The sequence below is a fragment of the Nicotiana tomentosiformis genome, chromosome 1 (assembly GCF_000390325.3).
Source record: "Nicotiana tomentosiformis chromosome 1, ASM39032v3, whole genome shotgun sequence".
Taxonomy (NCBI): domain Eukaryota; kingdom Viridiplantae; phylum Streptophyta; class Magnoliopsida; order Solanales; family Solanaceae; genus Nicotiana; species Nicotiana tomentosiformis.
Genome location: NC_090812.1, coordinates 7,499,419 through 7,520,751, shown reverse-complemented (window position 1 = coordinate 7,520,751; position 21,333 = coordinate 7,499,419). Strand labels below are relative to the sequence as shown.

Sequence of the window (21,333 nt, the reverse complement as noted above, 5' to 3'; positions counted from 1 at the left end):
GTGGAACAAAACTTCATCTTGTTGAGTTGGATTTGATAGGAACTGAAGCCTTTGTTTGTTGGCCTAATCAAGTAGATAAGGTAGTGGAGACTTCCTACTTATACAGTTATACTTCCTAACATATTGACTCTTTTCTACAATAGTAAATTGCCCATATTTTTACACACGTTTTAAGTTTCTTTAATAAAACTGCTCCTATAAATTGAGATAAGAGTTGGCATAAAAGAAAATCAAAAGAACATTCATTTTCAGTTCTTCACTTTTATGAAAGAGAAAACCCACCTTCAATTTCTTTTCGAAAAATCTTCTATCTATTGATTCGTAATACTTCGTCGTCGTTGTACTTCTAAAGAAAAGATTTGCCGCGGATTTAGTTTCACTATATTGATATTTAGTAATCTCATGTTTTACGTAATAAATTTTTTCCAACATTATGAGAATATGTGAGCTCAGAATATATGAAAGTACAGAAAAAAAAAATTCCGTGTTAAGATCAAATTAAATGAATAACAGTTTAATATTTTTAGAAAAATATTAAAGATAGGTAAAAATATGAACACACGGGCATATAACTTGGAGTTAATATCACTTCAAACATCTTGGTTTCTTATGTCATTTGAAGTGATACTGGAAAAAAAAAATACTCACAATTCCTAATTAATTTCATTTGCCGATGCAAAATCCAGATGAATAAGAATTTCATATTGAGTCATATTTTTCCTGCCTTTTAGTTAGTTAATAGTATAACATATCCTATTTTATCACGAGGTTGAATGGCTTGATAATTTATCAAGATCATATGATTTACTTTAAATCGAAAATTAGCAGCAGAACAGAAAAAACCAAGTAACATATAAATCTAAACAGATAATGTAATATACTATTCTGCGAGACAAGTAGATATGGATAAGTATGTACAGAACTATTTTTTTTCTAATCGCAGAAGAAAATCGTAATGATAACGTCAAAAAAGGCATAAATTTCTTTTTGGCGGGACGGGACGACGCATCCTGTAAAAATTTTAGTTCGTCCCACCTCATCCTTCAACTGCTGCTGTCATAGTCAACACTCAACAGAGTTTAAATATCTGTGAATATTATCGTTAACACAATTCATTGTCCTATCCTATTTATTGGCCATTAGATAACCAACATAATACTACTTTCAAGTATAGCTCAAAGAGACCATTTATCCTTCTTGTAGGATTTTGAAATTGGAAATGCTGCCATTTGTACCTTTAGAGGTCGTTTGGTACAAGGGATAAGGCCAATAATCCCGGAATAGAATTTGGAATTGCAACTTCCCATATTTGGTTATAGGTATTAGCTAATCCTGAGATAAATTTTACACTAAAATGGTGGGATTAAGCTGGAATAGCTAACCCCATGGCATACCCCGGAATATCCCACCATTGTACCAAGCGAGTTACTACTCATAATTCCAAGTTTCCAACTACAAGTTCCAATCACCTTTACAAGTTCCTGAGCCTGACTAGACAGATTTCTTCCAATCAGTGCAACAATCAAAGCAAGCTTGAATGTTTGCCATTTGAATATTATAAGAGGAAAGACGGTAACAGAATAAATACCAAGTCATGTCTTCCAGAAAAAGGATGATATAATCCTCAATAGCAAAGCCTGAGCAACTGGTCTTCCAAAGAGTCTGATTATTGCCTCTCTCAAGAGGATCAAAATTCTACAACCTTGACCTAGTCAAATGACAAGGAGCAAGAGTACCTTTGATTTTGATGAACAAATTCAAACAAACAAAGATGCATTGAGTTTAACTAGACATTGGATGACTATAAATATACTCAATTGCATGTTCGCAGGATTCTATCCTGACAGCTTCCTTGTCAGGAATCTCCAGTTTGAACTCTTCCTCCAGAGCCATTACAATCTCTACCGTATCTAAGCTGTCTAAGCCCAGATCCTTCTCAAAGTGGACTTCAGGGGTCACCTGCATAAAAGATAACCATTAACCATAAAGCCCATAATGATTTCCCAGATAACGAATAAGTATCCAGTTAACTTTGCAGGGTTAAATTGTTTTACCACCAGCTTATGTACTGGCACAAAGGAAAAAGATGATTGCATTTGACATGACAATGAATAAATTGAGTCAACAAACACCACTAACAGAATATAACAACAATACCTGTTTTGATAATATAGAACACCAAATGGTGATAGAGAAAGTGATGGAGTTCTGTTTTCTTGGGGGGGAGGGGGGGTATCACTTTTATCAAATTCTCAACCTACATTCTGATTCACTAATTGTCTTCTGGAACATCACTTTCTCTCTTTAATGGGAAGAAAAAGCTGCATTATCCTACTCTCTTCATCTACTTTGAAAACTTCCACGTAAACCTAACTATTGTGTTTAATCCATCATCACACCAAAAGTTCAGTGCAAGAACTGCAAAGACCTAAGTGAAACACCTGTTGGCATGTACTTTCGCCCATTTGATGCAGACAAGAAAGAAGAGAGAGAATGATTATAACCTAATTTTTGAAGTTCTTGACAGACATTTATCCTAATAGCTCTCATCTCACAACAGAGCTCTAAAAGCATCATTTCCTTTCTCAGATAATTATCTCCTAATGGATCAACCTTCAATGAACAAAGTTATAGTCCATTGGACCCAAGCAAGCCACTTAAAATGGTTCATGTCTCCTAAGTTGCACAGACTTTTCACTTTTAGTGCCGCACCCGTGTCAACACGACGTGAGGGTGTGGGATTCGTACCGGATCTGGTCAATCGATTTTGGGTACTTTGATTAAAATTGAGGGAGAAATTCGAGACAGATATAATAATTTCTGAAATAAAAACAAAAACTAGAGTGAAATTGAAGAAAACTAAGTTGCTCCGACACGACAGTTTAGGTGCCGCACTCGTGTCGACACGACACTAGTATGTGTGTGGGTATGGGATCCGTACCGGATCTGGTCAAACAATTTTGGGTACTTTGACCACGACGGATGGAAAAATTTGAGACGAGATACAATTTGATTCCCGAAATTAGAACCAAAACTAGGGTTAATTTGAAGAAGATAGCATACCTTATCTAGTAAATCAATCCTTTACTTATCTACAACTAGAGAATAAAAAGAAATCCATACTTTACAAGTTATACGGAAGTATTCCACAAAATTTCTCATAATTTAGGGATATTTTTATATTTTTTTTCTTTTTAGAATTATTTTTAGCCGGATTCCCCCACCCGTATCCGTACTAGGATCTGTATCCTCGAATCTTAGAATTTACATCTCGAAAGATCCGACCTCTAGATCCGCACCCGTGTCGGACACGGGTGAGCAACTTAGGAAGAAGATGGAATATCTTGTATATAAAAGAGAAATTTTCTACACTTTACAAGCACCATATAAGTTTTTCACATAATGTCTCATAGTCTAAGACTATTTATAACTCTATTTTTAGATATTTCAATTATTATTAGTTGAATCCCCGAACCCGTATCCGCAACCGGATTCGTACTCCTGAATCTTATAATTTAGATCATGAAGGATCCGACCTCTAAATCCGCACCCCAATCCGAGCAACTTAGCATGTCTCTGCAATTTGTTCCAAATTTAATCTTAAATATGCTAAACAACAGCTTCGGGTTGGAGGTTTCCTGGTTGGTGCTACTATGACTTATGTGTAGTCTCTATCCGTAGTTCACCTTTTTCTTATTAGAACCCTAAATCCCCCACCTACCCACCCATTCCCAAAAAAAAAAAACCTTTTCTTTCTGATAACCTTGGTGTTTCCGTCAACTTGCGTGTACCTTCGCTAATTCCACAGGTACTTGTGCCCCCGCTAGCACAGGTACCGGGTAACTCTGTAAACCAAGACTCGGACAGATTGGAACAAACCACCTAGCATTTTTGCCTCCGCTAGGATTTGAACTTAAAACCTCCTAAATTCCTTCTTAATTTCCTTCATTAACCAATTAATTGACTTATCTTGAAAATGAATGGCAACTAAAGTTCTCCTAACCTAACACTTCAGCGCAAAGACAGTCCCAATAGGTAGATCAGTTCTTTTCTACAGAATCAAACTACACTAAGTTTGATTGAAATGCATGAAAAGTAAATGATTCTAAAGCTAAGCTCTGAACATAGCATTCAGCAGGTGACTAGAGAAAATTCTCGGCTACTTTGTTTCCGGTCTTTAGGTCATCTAGAGCTATGAATAAGCATTTGCCATCCACCTAAAAGGAAACAGAAAATATAAGAAAAGGAATCAACTTCTCTTTCCATTCTCAAGCTTCCCAGAGAGAGATTACACAATTGAGCATTTCGTGTGACAATGAGCATTTTGTGTAAAATTACACAATTGAGCATTTTGGATGACGGTGGTATCTATACTAGCACACCTTGACTATTCCACCGGGTACCTGCTACCTCCCACTAGCACAAGTATCTCATAACTCTAGATGGGAAATAGATAACTATACAATTTGATAAAAGATAAACATATACCAAGTCCTTTTCATTTTGTTTTGTTTCAGGTATAAATAGACTCCCATATCATCTGGATAAACATATGTCCATTTTACCAAAGCTATAGCTAAATAAAAACCCTAATGTTCCAGGCTTGACCAATAAATAGCTACCAACGATGCAAATACTTGTATTCATATTTCTCAGATCTGATTCATTTCGTCAAATGGGTTTATCAAATAAATCAAAATTTAACCACTCCCACAAAAGGAATTGAGGAAAAAACCTTGGAAGGATCGACTTTGGGGAAGCATTTGACGACGTCAAGGACTCTGTTGATGACTTCATCTTTGGTGATATGGTCATCGTGCGACGACATCAATCTGACAGCGGTTAGCCTCGATCCATTTGCAGCTAAGGCTTGGGTTGCCGGAACCCGGATGTGACGGAGTATAGCAGATCTCAACGCCGACGCCATTGTTGTTCTCGTCGTTTTCCTTTTTCTGTTTAGGCCTTGTTGCGACGGGAAGAAGTGCTGAATTAGACTGAGGTTTTGAGGATTCTTTCGAGTATTTTACATCTTGATCTCTTGGACCGGAATTAGCAAGCCCCGGTTCAGAAGTGCTTAGTAAATAGTGACTTGTACACTTATTTGTTATGAATATATTATATTATGGATGTTCATTTAGTATACCGTTGTAAATAAGCTTTCTCAAGAAGTTTATCCATATGAGACTCCGCCGTAAATATGTTTATCTATTTAGTACTCTATTGGAAATAAGCCTCCTGAAGAAACTTATTATTTCGGTACTCCGTTATGGATAAATATTACCCATGATAGAAGATTATTTATATCTGGCGCAACAACTTAGAGTAACAACTTACACAGCAGCTTACACAGCAGCTTGCAGTAGCAACTTACACAGCAGCTTGCAGTAGCAACTTACACAGCAGCTTCCTTTCTTCTATAAATAGAGGAGAATTCAGTTCATTATGTACATACGTTTGAAGTTTGAATAATATATCAGTTTCTCTCTATACTTGTCTTTACTTTACAGTCTTTATTTTATAACACGTTATCAGCACGAGACTCTGCCATCTCGAGAAAATACTTTGAAAGTATCAGAGGTACGAACTTTCTTTTTCTAAATAATGTCAAATCTTTCTAAACTTGAGTTTGTAGCCCTGGATATATCGGGCAAAAGCTACATGTCTTGGGTGCTTGATGCCGAAATTCATCTTGATGCGATGGGTCTGGCAGACACCATCAAAGATAAAAATCAGGTATCAAACCAAGAATGTGCCAAAGCAATGATATTCTTATGCCATCACCTTGATGAGGGCCTGAAAATGGAATATCTTACTGTTAAAGATCCAGTCATACTGTGGAATAATTTGAAAGATAGATATGACCACCTGAAGATGGTCGTTCTTCCACAGGCACGTTATGATTGGGCTCATCTAAGGCTACAAGATTTTAAATCTATCAGTGAGTATAATTATGCTATGTTTAGAATTATTTCCCAATTGAAACTATGTGGTGATAATATTACTGATCATGATATGTTGGAGAAAACTTTCACCATTTTTCATGCCTCGAATATGCTCCTGCAGCAGCAATAGATGGGATTCAAAAAGTATTCTGAACTTATCTCACATCTTCTTGTAGCCGAGCAACATAATGGGCTGTTAATGAAAAACCATGAAAGCCGACCTACTGGTTCTTGTCCATTCCTTGAAGTGAATGAGACGAACTTTCACCAAGCTAAGCGTGGAAGAGGACGTGGCCCCAGTCGTAGTCATGACCGTGGTCGGGGAGAAAACTCTAATCGTGGTAATAACAATGCACCAAAGAACCCCCCTCACCACCAGCAGTGGAAAGGGAAGGAACAAAAGCATGAAGCGGTGCAAGCAGCAAAGCCAGAAAATACATGCTATAGATGTGGAGGAAAAGGGAATTGGTCACGTACATGTCGTACGCCAAAGCACCTAGTTGAGCTGTATCAAGCCTCCCTGAAGAAGACAGAGAAAAATGCTGAAGCAAATTTTATTTCTGAAGATAATTTAGACTTCATGCATTTGGATGTAGCTGATTATTTTGCACTCCCAGAAGGAGAAACAAGTCATGTGATCGGTAGTGAATCTATAAAAATGTAAATATTTTAATTTTTGTTGTTTGTAGTAGATAGTATGGTTATGTAATTATTGTACATAAATAAAAGTTATGCTTTAAAAATGATGTTTACTATCATATTTATTTTGTTTATATCATTTTGAAGAATATGGATAATCCTCAAATTGTGTTTAGATCAAAGACCAATCATGAAGATATTTGTGTAATTGATAGTGGAACAACTCATGCCATATTCAAAGATCAGGAATACTTTTCTTATTTGCATAAGGAAAAAGTAAATGTTTCAACAATTTCTGGTAATATAAGTTTGATTGAAGGCTCCGGAAGAGCTACTGTATTTCTGTCTAAGGGAACAAAACTTATTATCGACAATGCATTGTTCTCCTCCAAGTCCCGAAGAAACTTGTTGAGTTTTATAGATATCCGCCGAAATGGGTATCATGTTGAGACAATAGATAAAATGAACGTGGAATATCTTTGTATTACGAAGAATATTTCTGGCCAGAAATGCATTATAGAAAAGTTACCAACTTTATCTTCTGGCTTATACTATTCAAAGATTAGTACAGTTGAAGCACACTCTATCGTAAACCAGAAGTTTACTGATTCAAATATTTTTGTGCTTTGGCATGGCCGTTTGGGCCATCCTGGATCAATAATGATGAGACGAATTACTGAAAATTTGAGTGGGCATCCATTAAAGAACCTGGAGATTCATACAAATGATGAATTTTCTTGTGATGCTTGTTATCAAGGCAAAATGATCACTAGACCATCACCAATGAAGGTTGGCATTGAGTCCTCTGCCTTTTTAGAACGTATACATGGGGATATATGTGGACCTATTCACCCACCAAGTGGGTTGTTTAGATATTTTATGGTCTTAATAGATGCATCTTCAAGATGGTCTCATGTGTTCCTACTATCATTTCGCAACCTGGCGTTTGCAAAGTTATTAGTCCAAATAATTCGATTAAGGGCACAATTTCTAGATTATCCTATAAAGGCTATTCGCCTTGATAATGCTGGAGAATTCTCATCTCAAGCTTTTGATAATTACTGTCTATCAGTTGGGATAAAAGTTGAACATCATGTAGCTTATGTTCATACTCAAAATGGCCTTACAGAGTCATTTATTAAATGACTGCGATTGATAGCAAGACCACTACTTATGAAAATAAAATTGTCCACTACCGTTTGGGGCCATGCTATCTTGCACGCAGTATCACTATCCGTCTCAGACCAACACATTATAATAAATATTCTCTGTCACAATTAATTTTTGGTCATGAACCAAATATTGCCCATCTACGAATTTTTGGATGTTCTGTATATGTGCCAGTCGCACCACCACATCGTAGTAAGATGGGTCCCCAAAGAAGGTTAGGAATATATATTGGGTTTGAATCACTCTCTATTATTCGCTATCTTGAACCATTGACGGGAGATTTATTTACTGCTCGATTTGCAAATTGTCAATTTGACGAAACAAATTTCCCACAATTAGGGGGAGAGAAAAAGGAAATCAAAAGAGAAATTGTGTGGAAAGTTTCATCATTATCTCACTTTGATCCACGTACCCCTATATGTAATCAGGAGGTCCAGAAGATCATCCATATACAGAATATAACAAATCAAATGCCAGACACATTTACTGATTTGAAAAGGATAACTAAGTCGCATATCCATACAGAGAATGTGCCTATCCGAATTGATGTCCCAGCAGGACCATCTACTAGCATGAGAGCTAGTGAACCTAAAGCACGCCTGAAGCGTGGTAGACCTTTGGGTTCTAAGGATCGAAATCCTAGAAAAAGAAAATCGACAAATGATCAAAATGATATTATGAAGGGATCTCCTGAAGAGACCCAAGATCTGATTAGTTCTGAGATCCCTGAAGAAATCAATGAACCTGAGACTCAAGTGAGTGAGGAACTTTTAATAATTTCTACTGGTGATGGGATTAATTTAAATCGATCTGAAATAGTGGTGGATTTTTTTTGCATATAATGTTGCACTTAACATTATGCAAGATAGTGAGAATCTTGAACCCCGATCTGTCGAAAAATATCGACAAAGATCTGATTGGCCAAAATGGCAAGAGTCAATTCAATCGGAATTGAAGTCACTTGCTAAAAGAGAGGTCTTTGGACCAGTAGTCCAAACACCTGCTGGTATAAAGCCAGTTGGTCATAAATGGGTTTTTGTGCGAAAAAAGAATGATAAAAATGAAGTTGAAAGATACAAGGCTCGCCTTGTTGCACAAGGATTCTCACAACGACCTGGAGTCGATTATGAAGAAACATATTCACCAGTTATGGATGCCATAACATTTCGATATCTCATCAGTTTAGCCTTACGTGAAAGGCTTGAAATACATCTAATGGACGTGGTTACATCTTATCTGTACGGGTCACTTGATAATGAAATTTACATGAAAATCCCTGAAGGATTTAAAATGCCTGAAGCATATTCAAAATCTCGGGAAATCTACTCAATCAGATTACAAAGATCTTTGTACGGTTTAAAGCAATCTGGGCGCATGCGGTATAATCGCCTCAGTGAATATTTGCTGAAAGAGGGTTACATAAATGATGTTATTTGTCCATATATTTTTATAAAGAAAATGGCTTCAGAATTTGTTATACTTGCTGTTTATGTTGATGACATAAATCTTGTTGGAACTTCAGAAGAGCTCCAAAAGGCAATTGAATATCTTAAGAAAGAAATTGAGATAAAAGATCTTGGAAAGATAAAACTTTGTCTTGGTCTGCAAATTGAATATTTAGTAGACGGGATCTTTATCCATCAATCTGCCTATACAGAAAGGGTCTTAAAACGCTTTTACATGGACAAAGCGCACCCATTGAGTACACCAATAGTTGTTCGATCACTTGATGTGAATAAAGATTTGTTCCGACCTCCAGAAGAGGATGAGGAACTCCTTGATCCCGAAGTACCCTATCTTAGTGCAATTGGTGCACTAATGTATCTTGCTAATGCTACAAGGCCTGACATAACATTTTCTGTTAATTTACTAGCAAGATATAGTTCTTCTCCTACACGAAGACATTGGAACGGGATTAAGCATATATTGCGATATTCAAAGGGAACTCTTGATATGGGTTTGTTTTATGCTAACAAAGATAGTGCAGATCTTGTTGGTTATGCAGATGCAGGTTATTTATCTGATCCCCATAAAGTTAGATCTCAAACCGGGTACGTTTTTACATGTGGAGGTACTATCATATCATGGCGCTCCACAAAGCAATCTATTGTTGCTACTTCTTCAAATCATGCTGAAATAATAGCTATTCATGAAGCAAGTAGGGAATGCATATGGTTGAGATCAATAATTTATTTTATTCGAGAAAAATGTGGTTTGGAATGTGAGAAAAGACCCACAATTTTATACGAAGACAATGCTGCATGCATAGCCCAATTGAAGGGAGGATTTATAAAAGGAGATAGAACGAAGCATATTTCACCAAAATTATTCTACACACACGATCTTCAGAAAAATGGTGACATTGATGTGCAACAAATTCGTTCAAGTGACAATCCGGCAGATTTATTCACTAAATCTTTACCAACTTCAACTTTTGAGAAGATGGTATACAAGATTGGAATGTGGAGATTTAAATATTTGAAACAAGGTTTTTATCAGGGGGAGTAAAATACGCGATGTACTCTTTTTTTCTTACTAAGATTTTTTCCCACAGGGTTTTCCTTATAAGGTTTTTAATGAGGCAGTTAGCAATGCGTATTACTAAATATGTGCACTTTTTTTCCTTCACTAGGATTTTTTCCCACGGGATTTTTCCTAGTAAGGTTTTAACGAGGCACATTATCTTTTAATGAACATCTAAGGGGAGTGTCATAAATATATTATATTATGGATGTTTATTTAGTACTCTGTTGTAAATAAGCTTCCTGAAGAAATTTATCCATATGAGACTCCGCCGTAAATATGTTTATCTATTTAGTACTCTATTGAAAATAAGCCTCCTGAAGAAACTTATCCTTTCGGTACTCCGTTATGGATAAATATTACCCATGATAGAAGATTATCTATATCTGACACAACAGTTTAGAGTAGCAGCTTACAAGCAGCTTACACAGCAGCTTCCTTTCTTCTATAAATAGAGGAGAATTCAGTTCATTATGTACATAAGTTTGAAGTTTGAATAATATATCAGCTTCTCTCTATACTTGTCTTTACTTTACTGTCTTTATTTTATAACACTATTAAGGTTTTTTCCAATTTTACATTTTAATAAGCTCCAACTTCTGGATTTATGGATTTTTTTCTGTCTCTGTCTTCGGATTTTTTTATTCGAAAAAGAACTAGAAATGCCCTTAACCTATTAGAAATGACTCATAATTGCCCTTCTTCCATCTATTGGTTCAAATTTGCCCATAATATTATTTTTAGGCTTAAAAATACCCCCCTTAACGGAAAAATGACATGGCATTGATGGACATTTTAATTGAACGTGTGACATTTATTTAGTGGTCTACATAGATTTTTTCTAACCCAACCCAAAAGATCCGATCCATCTTCTAATGACCCGATCCTTTTAAAATAACTCAACGTTTCTGAGGCGATTATTTTTTTCTCCTTTGTTCCAAATAGAGCTCATTCCTCTTCTTCTTCCTTCCTTGATTTTCCATCTTCTTTCTGAGTTCAGTTTTTGTATATTTCAGTTCTTTTAATGTTTTGATACCAATTCTTTTAATTTTTTGTCTTAGTTCTTTTAATTATGTGATTTAAGTTAATTTTTTTATTTCAATTCTTTTAATTTTCTTTTTTAGTTCTAATATTAATGTTGCTTAATTGTGACAGTTGTTGTGTTGGTTAAATTATATTTAATGTATGGCTGGTTCTATTATGTTGATGGGAAATTAAGGAAGGAAGAAAGAGGAGGAAAATAAGAACCCTTGAAACAAGAGATACTAGGTCAGAATACCGAAGCTTTTGCTTATGTCATCGGGCGAAAACAAAATGACTGTCAAGTTCATCTGCTCAATGGTGCAGCCAAACGATGTTTTCTATTATATATGTGAAAAATTTCATGGATTACTGCAAAAGAAGAAAGTAAAAACTGCTTACTTATGTTTCTCATTACATTAGCTTTTATAACTCCACACTGGAGAAAAGATTATTGCAGATTCAAGAGCAAATTTGTCAACTTATTTCTTGTAAGAGAAAATAAGATTAGAGTGTTAAATCTCAACAAGAGGGGGGGAGGGGGGAGAGAGAAAAAAATATCACACTGTGTGGTTTTAGTTCTCTTAAAAGGATCGGATTATTAGAATGGATGGGTCGGATTTTTTGGGTTGGGTTAGAAAAATCCATGTGGACCACTAAATAAATGTCATATGTTCAATTAAAATGCTCGTCAATATCATGTTATTTTTCCGTTAAAAGAGGGGTATTTTTAAGCCTAAAAATAACATTAAGGGCAAATTTGAACAAATACGTGGATGAAGGACATGTTTGAGCCATTTCTAATACGTTGAGGGCATTTTTTGGCTTTCCGTTTTTTATTTTATACATGGACGACTATCCCTGCATTTCTCAAAAGTAATCAAACACTTGTAAATTCTCGAAATAGATATTCCAAGATCACTCAAATATAATTAATTTTACGACTTTAAACTTTAAATTATTCCTTCATTGTCATTAACCTAATAATATTATAATACATGTTGAATATGAAGTTACTTCAAAAGAAATTGTAATTCTCAAATTCATCCGTTTACTCCAAACAAACAAAAAACTATTAGTTGTTATAAATATGTTAAAGTGGATGTCCATTGAATACTCTTAGACATCCCTGTTCCATGAACCAATTGAGTTCATGTACTTAGTTAATTCATCACTTAATATTTATAACCTTTAGGTGTATTCTTGTAACTTTTCATGTATCTTATATCCTATAAATAGAGTATTATTTATCCTATGAAGTACATAGAAGAAACACACTTGAATAAAATAATTTCTACATTCTCCTCATATACATCTTGTCTCCGTTAGTATATTGTTCTATTTTGCTCCCATTTCTTAATACGTTATCAGCACGAGGTTCTAACCAACTGAGGTTATCTGCTTCATCCGAATTTTATCTTCTTTCTAAAAGAGGTAGTCAGTTTCTTTTCCGATTCAGGTATACATTCCTATATTTATAATGTTTCTACTATGATCTTTCTTTAACCAGCAATTTAATTACTATATGCATAACTTGTTTTGAATATGATTATAATAATTGCATTGGTATGAAAATAATAAGTTTCGGTTAAATTGATATTTCATTATATAAACTACGAAGAAGTTTAATCCTACACATAAATAAATAAATAAGTATTAAAATTGAATTACAATAATTAGACTAATTAAGCCCGCATCCAAATATTCTAACAGAATATGCATTTAGAAGGAATTCTTGTAAAATTTTCAAAAGGTTTAAATGTGTCTCCAATAAATTTATCACCTAAGTGTACAAACTAATTAATGACTTTAAAATTAACGATAGAACTATTAGATGAATCGTATTGAATGTTGAAACTTGTCAGAATTGATATCATCTAGTTTTATGCCTACTTAGCTTATTGAAACGTATTCTAAGTAGAACAAAATTATACTAGTACATATTAATTCAACTTATTTATTCTATGGAAATATACTTATTGTGAGCACCTAATTTTTGACTATATTTGAATTTTTATCACCTTCTACTATGTAAATATTTTCAGAATTTAATATATATATATATATATATATATATATATTAAAAGGTCAATTATTACTATTAGTATTATTTTTAAATAAAATGAATTAAAAACCGAAAATAAATAAAAATTAATTATTTTTTTAAAAAAATACATAAATTTCGGATGGGAATTAAAAAATAGAAAAAGTAAAAATATAAAATTAAAAAGTAAAAGTAAAAGTAGGTAGAAATTATTTAATAAAAAAAATAAAAGAAAGTGAAAAATTTAAAAAATAAAAGTAAAAGAATGTGGAAATTTAAAAAATAAAAAGTAAAATAAAGTTGGAATTAAAAAATAAAAGTAAGTGTATCTGATTTTTTTTTTAAGGAAAAGTAAGTGGGAAATAAAAAAAAAATTAAAATAAGTGGGAAATAAAAAAAGAAAAGTAAAAAAGTGGGATTTTAAATATATTAAAAGTAAAAAAAAGTGAGAAATTAAAAAATAAAAGTAAAGGAAAGTGGGAAATTATTTTTTTTTTTAAAATAAGAAAAATGGGAAGTGCAAATTCTTTTTAATTAAAAATAAAAAATAAATAAATAATAAAAAATAAAAATCTGAAAATTTCAAAAAAAAAATTCTATAAATAGAAGAGAAATGTGATGAAAAAAAGATAGAGAGAGAAAGGAAAAAATAGGGAGGAAGGAATTGAGAAAAAATTATTTTCTTCTTCTACGATAAGAAAATTTCTACTCGTGTCATTCTTTTTTCGGCTTTCTTTCGAAAACTCCAGCAGCTTCACCACCCCAAAACCACCAGCCCTTGACCACTTTTGAGCCATCATTAATCCCCCCCCCCCCCCCCCCCCCCCCCCCCCCCCCCAAAAAAACCTCCAAAAATAGCCACTAAATCGTCAGTTTTGCAAGGTCGATTGAGGTTACAAGTTGAGATTTGCCGCTCGAGTTTTTCGTGGTCCGAAGGGTCCAGTTGAGAGCTATCCGATCATTGAGTGGTTGTAATTTAAATCCACAATCATCAATACAAAGGTTCACTTCTATTTCTATTTTTTTTTCTCATTAATGTTTTGGGTCACTTTGTTTTAATTTAATTTTGAGTATGATATGATCGAGTTCGCATCTGAGTGTGCTAAGATTAATTTGTTCTCCTGTTTAGTATTTATTAAGATTAATTTATTGTCCTTTTTAGTAGTTCATATGGTTAATTTTATTGATGAATATGTATTAATTCGTTACTTTTCTTGTTTATTCAATGAAGTAATGGCTTTCCATTTTAGCATGCTTTAGTTTCATTTTGATCTCCTATCTTAGTGACTAAATTGATCCTGCCTGTATCTATCTTTTTCTGCCATAAATTTAGTCTAATTTTAAATATTGGTTAGCAATAAAATTATAAGAGATTAGGTTGGGCCATGATTGGTGTAAGACTTTAATTGAACTTTCCTAGCGTATTTATGGGCTAATTGTTGCACATGACCAAAAACAAATAAACATTCACAAGCTAGCCAACTTTTTTCATAATTAATTTACTTCATTTCCTCCATAACAATATACATACCTCATGACCTTACAATAATGTCAAAATTAGTAATTGAATAATATTCGAACACCATAGCTTGATTTAGGCGCGATTAATAATAAATTATCGTGACTATGGGTACGGTTCCTGTGGCATAGTCATGATATGTAAACCCCAATTCAAGTGCACGTTTCACGCGACTTGACCATAACTTCAAATAATAATAAAAATAAACATGTTGTAAATCGCGGGTGCGTTTCGCGTAGCGCGGTTTGCAATGTGTACCAAAACGACAAGTGTGCGACATCGCGACTTGTTCAAATAAATTCCATAAATATTAAAAAGCGGTAAAAGATAAAAATGCACAATGGGTTTAAAACATATAATAAATCAGATAATTACTCCAAGTATTAATTTTTAAGCGACCGTGCTAAAATCACGGAACTCGGGAGTGCCTCACACCTTCTCCCAGGTTAACAGAATTCCTTACCCGGTCTTCTGTGTTCGCGGACCAAAAATAAGAGTTAAATTTCCTCGATTTGGGATTCTAAAATAAATCGGTGACTTGGGATACCATAAATTATTCCAAGTGGCGACTCTGAATAAATAAATAATCTCATTTCGAATAATGTCACTTAAATTGGAAAAACTCTCTATCCCCTATCACTTCGAAAAAAAGGAGGTGTGACACTTACATGTCTAAAGTTTTTGTGGGTAATATTAAACACTAATTTATTATCGCACTGCACATAATTGTTTGTTTGATAATTTTACATATAAAATATTAATACACGATTATGTACTGCACTGAATTGATAATAATTCTTGTCATTCTAATTCACTTATTTCTATGATAGTTTTCACTATGTCGAATTTGTCAAAGCTTAAATTTATGGCACTTGATATCTCTGGGAATAACTATTTGCCATGGGTACTTGATGCTGAAATTCACCTTGACGCTAAAGGTCTTGGTGACACTATTAAAGAAGGAAATAAAGCATCAAGTCAGGATAAGGCGAAAGCCATGATTTTCCTTCGCCATCATCTCGATGAAGGGTTAAAAAGTGAATATTTAACCTTGAAAGATCCATTTCAATTATGGACTAGTTTGAAGGAACGATATGACCACCTAAAGGCCACGGTATTGCCAAGAGCTCGTCGTGAGTGGATGCACTTACGACTACAAGATTATAAGACCATAAGTGAATATAATTCTGCTGTATATAGAATAATTTCCCAACTAAAATTATGTGGGGAACCTATGAATGATGAGGACATGCTGGAAAAGACTCTTTCCACTTTTTATGCCTCAAATATGGTGTTACAACAGCAATACCGTGAAAAAGGCTTTAAGATATATTCTGAGTTAATTTTATGCCTTTTGGTGGCTGAACAACATAATGCCCTTTTAATGAAAAATCATAAAGCCCGCCCCACTGGATCAGCTCCATTTCCATAAGCGAATCTGGGAACGATAGATCCAAAATCTGAAAAAAGATAAAATAATTATCGTGGCCGTATAAATATATGTGGGCGTGGCAAGGGGCGAAATAATAATCGTCATGGTGGTAGTCGTTATAAACAAGAGAACAATAAGGGTTCTCGGAATAATCCTTCAAAAGGCAAAGATAATGTTTGCCACCGATGTGGTATGAAAAATCATTGGGCACGAATTTGTCGTACACCTGAGCATTTTGTCAAACTTTATCAAGCATCTATAAAAGGGAAACAAAATAAAGTTGAGACTCACTTGACTTTTCAAAATGATCTTGAGGCGGGCCCTATGAATAATCATGATAAAGTTGAAGCAAACCTTGCCTATAAAGATGATATTTTTGAAGGCCTTGCAGATATTATTCATTTAGAAGCTGGAGACTTCTTTGAGCATCATAACTGAAAACTTATTATTGAGAAAAATTATAAGAATAAATATATTTCTTTTTATGAAGTTCATATTTTGAATAAAACTTTTTATATTGTCCGTATTTAATTTCATAAATGTAGTTTCTTTTGTTCTTAATTTTTTCAATATTACTTATGATGTATTTTTTTTTTTGAAGAATATGAAAACTTCCCAGTCTTTAGTTGGCCGTATGAATAATAAAGAAGAAATATGTCTTCTGGATTGTGCTACGACGCACACCATATTAAAAGACAAGAGATATTTCTCTTATTTAATTATGAAAGAAGCCAATATCATAATAATATCTGGTAGTACAAAATTAATTGAGGGCTCTGGAAGAGCGACTGTATTACTACCAGGAGGAACTATATTGGCTGTTAATGATGCATTATATTGTAGTAGGTCTCAGAGAAACTTGTTGAGTTTCAAAGATATTCGCCAAAATGGCTATCATATTGAGACCACCAATGAAGGATTGAATACCTTTATATTACTACAATAAAAGCGGAAAAGAAGTATGTGCTTGAAAAACTTCCCGTATTTTTCTCTGGATTATACCACACTAATATTAGTGTAGTTGAATCACATGCCATAGTAAACAAGGAGTTTACTAATGATTTTATTATTTGGCAACCGGTTAGGCCATCCCGGTTATAATATGATGCGCAAAATAATTGAGAATTCACATGGTCATTCATTGAAGAACCAAAAGATTCTTCAAACTAAAGAATTTTCTTATGCTGCATGTTCTCAAGGAAAACTGATTATTAGACCATCAGTAATTAACATTGGAGTTGAATCTCCTGCATTTTTGGAACGTATACAGGGTGATATATGTGGGCCCATACACCCTCCATGTGGACCATTCAGATATTATATGGTTTTGATAGATGCATCTACAAGATGGTCACATGTGTGCTTGTTATCAACCCGCAATTTGGCCTTTGTGAGGTTACTAGCTCAATTAATAAGATTACGAGCACAGTTTCCAGATTATACAATTAAGACACTTCGTCTTGATAATGCTGGTAAATTTACGTCCCAGGCCTTTAATGATTATTGCATATTAACTGGGATAACAATTGAGCATCCGGTTGCTCATGTTCATACTCAAAATGGTCTAGCGGAATCATTGATCAAACGCCTCCAATTAATTGCTAGACCAATGCTTATGAGAACAAAACTTCCCATTTCGGCATGGGGCCATGCTATTTTGCATGCAGCAGCTCTTGTGCAGATCAGACCCACAAGTTATCATAAAATCTCCCCAATACAATTGGCTTTTGGTTAGGAGCCAAATATTTTCCATCTTAAAATATTTGGATGTGCAATATATGTTCCAACTGCTCCACCACAACGCACAAAGATGGGACCCCAAAGAAGATTGGGGATATATGTTGGGTATGAATCTCTTTCTATTATAAAATATTTGGAACCTATAACTGGAGATTTATTTATGGGAAGATTTACTGATTGTCATTTTGATGAATCAGTATACCTAATATTAGGGGGAGAAAATAAGCAGCTGCAAAAGGAGATAGATTGCAATGAATTATCACTATCTCATTTAGATCCTCGAACAAATCAATGTGAACACGAGATTCAAAAAATAATTTATTTGCAAAATTTTGTAAATCAACTACCTGATGCATTCACTAACCTACCAGGGTGACTAAGTCGCATATTCCAACTGCTAATGCTCTTATTCGAATTGATGTCCCGGTTGGACAATCTATAAATGCAAATGAGTCTAAGCCACGCTTGAAACGTGGTAGACCAATTGGTTCCAAAGATAAAAATCCTCGAAAGAGAAAAGAAGCAAATGATCTAGGAGATCATAATATGGAGGTAATTGCTCAAAAAGAGCCATGTGACATAACAAATGATAAGACCTCAGAGGAGGTCCAGGTATCTGAAAATAATAAAAATGAAAAGATCTCAATAAGTTATGTCTCTACGGCAAAAAGGTGAAACCGAAATAATATTATTATCGACAATATTTTTGCTTATAATGTTACTGTTGAAATAATGCAACAAGATGAGGATCTTGAACCAAGATCTGTTGATGAATGTAGACAGAGAAATGATTGGCAAAATTGAAAAGACGCTATCCAGGCAGAATTAGCGTCACTTGAAAAAACGTGAAGTATTCGGACGTATAGTCCGAACACCTGAAGGAATAAAGCCAGTGGAATACAAATGGGTTTTTGTGCGAAGACGAAATGATAAAAATGAAGTCGTTAGATATAAAGCACGACTTGTGGTACAAGGATTTTTGCAAAGATCTGGCATTGATTATATAGAGACATATTCTCATGTGGTGGATGCAATCACTTTCAGGTATCTTATAAATTTGGCAGTCCATGAAAAACTTGATATGCGTCTAATGGATGTTGTCACGGCCTATTTGTATGGCACATTAGACAACGAAATTTATATAAAAATTCCTGAAGGGCTCAAAGTTCCTGAAACTAATAAAAGTTTTCGGGAAAATTGTTCAATAAAGCTTCAAAATTCCTTATATGGATTGAAACAATCAGGGCGAATGTGGTATAATCGTCTGAGTGAGTATTTGCTGAAAGAAGGGTATAAGAATGATCCAATTTGTCCTTATGTATTTATAAGAAGGTATGGATCTGAATTTATTATAATCGTTGTGTATGTTGATGATCTAAATATCATTGGAACTCCTGAGAAACTTTCAAAAGCAGTAGACTGTTTGAAGAAAGAGTTTGAAATGAAAGATCTTGGAAAGACAAAATTTTGTCTTGGTCTACAAATTGAGCATATGAAAGATGAAATTTTTGTCTATCAATCAACTTATACCGAAAAGATTCTAAAGCGTTTTTATATGGATAAAGCACATCCATTAAGTACCCCGATGGTTGTGAGATCACTTGATATAAATAAAGATCCATTTCGACCTCATGAAAATGATGGAGAGCTTCTTGGTGATGAAACTCCATATCTTAGTGCAATTGGGGCACTAATGTATCTTACAAATAATACTCGACCAGATATAAGTTTTGCAGTAAGTTTATTAGCAAGATTTAGTTCCTTTCCAACAACAAGACACTGGAATGGTGTTAAGCATATTTTTAGATACCTCCGAGGGACTATTGATATGAAATTATTTTATTCTTATGAATCCGATTCACAGTTGATTGGTTATGCAGGTGCGGGTTATTTGTCTGACCCACATAAAGCCCGATCTCAAACAGGCTATCTATTTACTTGTGGGGGTACAACTATTTCATGGCATTCAACAAAACAAACTTTAGCTGCTATATCTTCTAATCATGTAGAGATAATAGCTATTCATGAAGCTAGTCGAGAATGTGTATGGTTGAGATCAGTGACTCAACATATTCAACAATTGTGTGGTCTTTCTATAAAAACGAAGATTCCAACGATATTGTATGAAGACAATGCTGCTTGCATAGCTCAACTTAAAGGAGGATATATCAAAGGAGACAGAACAAAGCACATTTCACCAAAGTTCTTTTTCACACACGATCTTCAGCAAAATGGTGAGATAGATGTTCAACAAATCCGTTCAAGTGACAATCTAGCAGGTTTATTCACTAAGGCATTGCCAACATCAACATTTGAGAAGCTGAGACATAAGATTGTCAAATAAAGTTTTTATCAGGGGGAGTATAATACGCGCTGTACTTTTTTTCCCTTAACCAAGGTTTTGTCCCAATTGGATTTTCCTGGTAAGATTTTTAATGAGGCAGAACTCAATGCGTATTACAAGATATGTGTACTCTTTTTCCTTCACTAGGCTTTTCCTCACTGGATTTTCCTAGTAAGGTTTTAACGAGGCACATTATCTTTTAGATGGACATCCAAGGGGGAGTGTTATGAATATGTTAAAGTGGATGTCCATTGAATACTCTTAGACATCCCTATTCCATGAACCATTTGAGTTCATATACTTAGTTAATTCATCACTTAATATTTGTAACCTTTAGGAGTATTCTTGTAACTTTTCATGTATCTTATATCCTATAAATAGGGTATTCTTTATCCTATGATGTACATAGAAGAATCACACTTGAATAAAATAACTTCTACATTCTCCTCATATACATCTTGTCTCCGTTAGTATATTGTTCTATTTTGCTCTCATTTCTTAATATTAGTGTATTATTCTTTTTACACTTCTATTTCCCTTTCGGGACGTTTATATTTGATTTTGAATTCTAGAAAAACTATTTTTCGAAAATTGCATTTTTTAAACAGATTTGTAAAAAGGTGTGTTTGAACTAGTTTTGGTTATGGTTTTAGAAAAGCTACTCACGTATTCATGTTTTGAATAAATAAAAATTAGTATGACCTTTATATCATATGCTTTCTAGATTATATTTCATACCTTCACCTACGTAATCTTAAAACTCAAGACTTTTATTTAAATTTTTTCTATCACGTGGGGCAAAGAACTGGGAGAGAAAAGGAGGCAATGAGAATAGAATTCACACTTACTGTGTGAAAGGTTTCAACAATACCACTAGACTATAAGTTTTGGTGGAACTCAATCTTCGACAACAAAGCTCATTCTATATCAAAGGTAAATAAGAGAAATAAAGGGAAGATA

General features: G+C 34.1%; 2 protein-coding genes across 2 annotated transcripts; one reads left to right on the top strand and one right to left on the bottom strand.

Moving 5' to 3' along the window:
* Window positions 1-1,599: 1,599 nt before the first annotated feature.
* On the bottom strand, window positions 1,600-5,076 carry LOC104106563 (acyl carrier protein 1, mitochondrial). Its single transcript, XM_009615132.4, has 2 exons — window positions 4,736-5,076; window positions 1,600-1,959 (listed from the first exon to the last, which is right to left on the bottom strand). Exons 1-2 carry the CDS (start codon window positions 4,925-4,927, stop codon window positions 1,783-1,785), a joined length of 369 nt encoding a protein of 122 aa, XP_009613427.1. The 5' UTR covers window positions 4,928-5,076; the 3' UTR covers window positions 1,600-1,782.
* Window positions 5,077-15,695: 10,619 nt separating this feature from the next.
* Window positions 15,696-16,289, top strand: LOC138898190 (uncharacterized). Its single transcript, XM_070184248.1, has one exon. It carries the CDS (start codon window positions 15,696-15,698, stop codon window positions 16,287-16,289), a length of 594 nt encoding a protein of 197 aa, XP_070040349.1.
* The last annotated feature ends 5,044 nt before the right edge of the window (window positions 16,290-21,333 follow it).